This window comes from Chiloscyllium plagiosum, unplaced genomic scaffold (assembly GCF_037043375.1).
Source record: "Chiloscyllium plagiosum isolate Xiang-an unplaced genomic scaffold, Cpla_swu_hap1 HiC_scaffold_52, whole genome shotgun sequence".
Classification (NCBI taxonomy): domain Eukaryota; kingdom Metazoa; phylum Chordata; class Chondrichthyes; order Orectolobiformes; family Hemiscylliidae; genus Chiloscyllium; species Chiloscyllium plagiosum.
Window position 1 is genome coordinate 32,032,687 of NW_028270190.1, and position 4,347 is coordinate 32,037,033.

The window sequence follows — 4,347 nt, forward strand, 5'->3', positions numbered from 1 at the left end:
GAAGACAGCCTGCAATTCGCATATGAGACACAAAAGGATCCAATTAATTCAGAAATTGGGGTATTCAAATTGACTTTGTGAAAAACATCATTAAAGTATACCTCTTGGGATAATTTGGTTGTTGAAAATGAGTAAAACTTTGAAAGTGTCATCATAATTTCCCAGTGGATATACCACACTATATAAAGTAAAGTCTCTGAAACTGTATTACCTCAAATTCGAAATAATGCTCCAATCCCAACAGAAAAAGAGCTGCAGCAAGGGAGAGTTAGTGCTACAAACGATAAAATGCATCTTCCAAGGCAAATTGTCAAAAAAGTTTACTACACCATCATTGCTGTTGTTGGAGTTCCTGGTAAGTCTTGGAACCACTCATGTTGTACATATCTCTGCATCTTCCAATTAGAATTATTCCGAATGTGGGTTCCTATTCAAAGAGGAACAAGTAGCCCCAGTGCCCAGGTGTTACTGGGAGCATCAATCAAAGTCAAATTATACTGAGTGTGGGTTACTAACTGGGAGGGGGGGGGCGCGGAACAACATACCCCAGTGGCTTTGTGTAGTAAGAGTATCTATGAATATAGAACTTAACTGTTTGTGGTGAACCGAATTCAAGTGAATACCTGACTACGTTCATAACGAGGACTATAATTTGACTGTAAACGTGGAATGCTTCTTTCATAAAACATTTCTAATTTCTGATGTGTTCACTGATGAAATTGTCATTGTAGATTGTAAATACGATTGAATGCAAATTAGATAAATCGTTGATGTGTATATTTGGTACTAAGTTTGCAAAGTTAAATGTTCCATTGGGGGTACATATATGTGACTCGTTCGCATATCGTGAAAATAACAGAAAAGCAATGTCAATTCACTCATTTGTCCGATGGACATATAATGTTTATTTTAAAATCTTTTGGACTGATTGATATTCCAGCAAAGTTAGGGCAAGCCTGTATCATGGCTACTACATTTCTTTATCTAGATGTTAACAATGAAGGATCTGGACTTACAAGTGTTGACACTAGTTCGCACCTGCATCTGGTAAGGTTTTGATTAACAATGTTTGAATCGGTTATTCATAATCTAAGCACAGTTGATTTTTAAAGCGATCACTGCCCATTACTTTGTGATGTATGTCCTCCTTGGGATGAAGAGGTTTTGTTACGAACGTTGCATCAGTTAGTTTTTAGGCAATATTATTAATAAGCAAAATAATAATTTGATAGGAAAAAATTCTGATGCAATAAATAATGGGCATCAGCACTTGCAATATTATGGCTGTGATAAATAATTGAATTAGAGAGGATTACAGAAAAGAAAGAGAATACAATAAAGAATGTTGTATAATAATACAGAAAATCGTGAACAAGGTTTTTGACTTCAGGCATATTGGTGAGATTCTGCTGGCCGTCTACATAATTCATGTTACTGGCAGAGCACATAAATCTAATTTTCCAAGTAGAGAGCATTTGTCTTCTTTTCGTGTGATAATGATAAACGTTCTGACTCTGCCAGATGTCCAACCTCATCACACAACCCCAATTCTTGATCCACAGCTTCTGACCATTCAACATAACCATGTGTTAAACTCTAAAGTGCGACAAACTCTGGATGGTTTGACTTGCAATTACAAAATATTTATTCCATAATCAGATGTTAGTATTTTTATAGTTTTTTTTTAATGAACTGAAATAAAATCTCCGGGTTCTTAACGTATAACTCATAAACATACATTGACAACAGAATGCCTTTAAGAAGCTGGAGTCAATGCGATTACAACTCCCTTTATTATTGCACTGCCTACAGGTAAGATGGTTCTGGCAGTAAAATGACAATCATCTCAGCTGTCATACATCGATGCACGAATTCTGCAAGGTCGTGTCCTTGGCCCCAAACTCTGCAGTTGCCTCACCAATGCCATTCCCTCCACTTGTCATGTCCAAAGCGAAGATGTTCCCACACAATTACACCGCGTTCATCACAGTTTGCAACTCCTTGTATAATTTGTATCCCAAAACTTCATGGTAGCCATACAGCTTGGCATGGTAATTGTGGAAGAATATTCGCACGCCGCAAACACCAGACAATAATAATTTTAAGCAGTAGGAATCTACCAAACACCCATTGACCTACAATGCCATTACCACCCCTGAATGCACGATGAGCATCATAGAGTTGTACGACGGAAACGCACACTTCAGTCCAACCTGTCCATGCCGACTAAGTCCTGCATTTCATAGAATCCACATCATGTGGAAACAGGCAGCTTTGTCCAACAAGTCTGCATCCGATCTCCCTCCGTTATCCCCTGCATTTCCAATGCCTAACGCACCTAACCTCCACATCCTTGAACACCAGGGAAAATTTAGCATACTCATACCACCTGACATGTGCATTTTTGGATTTTGTAGGAAGTTGGTGCATCCGGCAGAAACTGACGTAAAACACGGGGAAATCCTGTTATCTCCACATCGACAGTTGCAGTGAGGCGGGAATCTAACCTGACTCCTTTGTACTGTGAGACAGCAGTGCAAACCACTGTGCCATCCAAAGCCCTCTATACTTTTCCTGTTCATGTTCCTGTCCAAGTGCCTTTTAAATATTACATCTGTACCGGTATTTATCAATTCCTGCGGCAGTTCATTACAAAACTAAACCACCTTCTGTGTGAAACAGTTGCCCATCAAGAGTCTCCGATTCGTTGTTTTAGTGATTCTGTGTTTTTTGTGAGTGTTTTGTTATGGGAAATTACAGTTAGATAGAATAAACTGTAAAGCAAAATAATTAACTTCTCCCGACCCACCCCTCCCCCGCCCCCCAAAAGACGTATTGAGTACCTGGTCGAGTTTCTGAGGTTAATTTTCTGCCCATGTGATTCTGTTTCTCTTTTGAAAGTGCAAGTTATTTCACTTGAGAGAAGCTACTGTAGTGGTTCTCATGTCATTGTACTGAACAAAAAGAAACCTGAGTTCTAAAATTCAACATGTATCGAGAAAATTTAATAAATCTTTTCTAATCTATTTTCTTCCATTTTCTTTCATCTTACAGTTAGTCTGGTGGCAATTGCATTCTTATCTGGGAGCAAGTGTGGCCTTTCAACATGTTCCACTCGCTACCTCGTAGCCATGGCAGTGTCTGATCTGCTGTTCATTATTTTTGATATCATATTTGATGAGTTTGTTTACTATTATTATCCGCTGTCTTTTCTGGACATCACTCCTGTTTGTAGTGTTCTCCACGTCCTGAGCCGCTTTACTGTTGACTGTTCTGTCTGGTTCACTGTTGCTTTTACATTTGATCGATTTGTCGCCATTTGTATTCATCAGATGAAATCTCAGTATTGCACAGCGAAAACAGCAATGAGAGTTCTGGCAACAATTTGCATTTTCTTCTCTTTAAAGAATATTCCCAATTATTTCATATTTGAATCCGGAACGATCATTAGAAACGTTCCATGGTACTGTTACACAAGAGACAGTTATTATGACAATGTACATTGGGTGAGTTTTACATATATTGAAATATTTTTAACACCATTTCTCCCATTCATTTTTATTCTCTTTCTCAACATTCTGACCGTCAGGCACATCTTTGAGGCAGTTAAGGCACGTAAAGGACTGAGGGGTCAGAGAAAAACAGAGAATGACCCAGAGATAGACAGCAGAAAGAAATCTGTGATTTTACTATTTGCCATATCCGCCAATTTTATCCTTCTCTGGTTTGTGTATATTGTATATATGTTCTATGTTGGTTATTACGTGGATGATTTTTATCTCTTTGAACAAGTTGCATACATGCTGCGGAACCTTAGTTGCTGCACAAATGCATTTATTTATGTGGTGACACAGAAAAAATTTAGAGACCAGTTAAAGTATGCCGTGAAATATCCAGTTATAAAAACAATTCAATTGATGAATAAATCCAAGTGACTGAGAGCCAACCTGAGATGCAGCAGATAATGGAACGAGGTGTCCACGTGAGGAATGGACGAAGCGGAAAAAAAGGAGTAGCAACAGGATTTTGTTGTTTTTTCCAATGAGAAAGAAATGACCCCATCCCAGGAGCAACACGGAGGAGACTAGAGAAACAAAGTCAAAGTAAACTGCTGATAGCAATGAGCAGCAGAATATAGAAAGCTGAACAACAAAGCCCAAACCGAAAGAGGAATGATTCATGCCTCAGAAAAAAAAAATCCCCCAAACAATCACTGCACAGCAAGTGAAGCAGGCACAAAAATAAACTATCTGGTAAATGTATCATCGCTTATTGCAAGCCAGAGTGGGAAACTCTTTCTCACAGAACTCTCGGATCCACACATCTGGACAAATTGCAAAAACACGA

At 38.6% G+C, this 4,347-nt stretch overlaps 1 protein-coding gene across 1 annotated transcript; it reads left to right on the forward strand.

Annotated features, from left to right (window-relative positions):
- Positions 1 to 288: 288 nt before the first annotated feature.
- Positions 289 to 3,935, forward strand: LOC148134917 (putative G protein-coupled receptor 139). Its single transcript, XM_087985375.1, has 2 exons — positions 289 to 355; positions 3,055 to 3,935. The coding sequence occupies exons 1-2, from the start codon at positions 289 to 291 to the stop codon at positions 3,933 to 3,935; spliced, it is 948 nt and encodes a 315-aa protein (XP_087841501.1).
- Positions 3,936 to 4,347: the final 412 nt, after the last annotated feature.

Excerpts from the sequence above, each read along its gene's own strand:
- LOC148134917 (XM_087985375.1), top strand. The coding sequence starts at position 289 with ATGCATCTTCCAAGGCAAATTGTCAAAAAAGTTTACTACACCATCATT. Across the intron at positions 356-3,054 it reads TGCTGTTGTTGGAGTTCCTG|TTAGTCTGGTGGCAATTGCA; the intron begins GTAAGTCTTGGA and ends TTCATCTTACAG.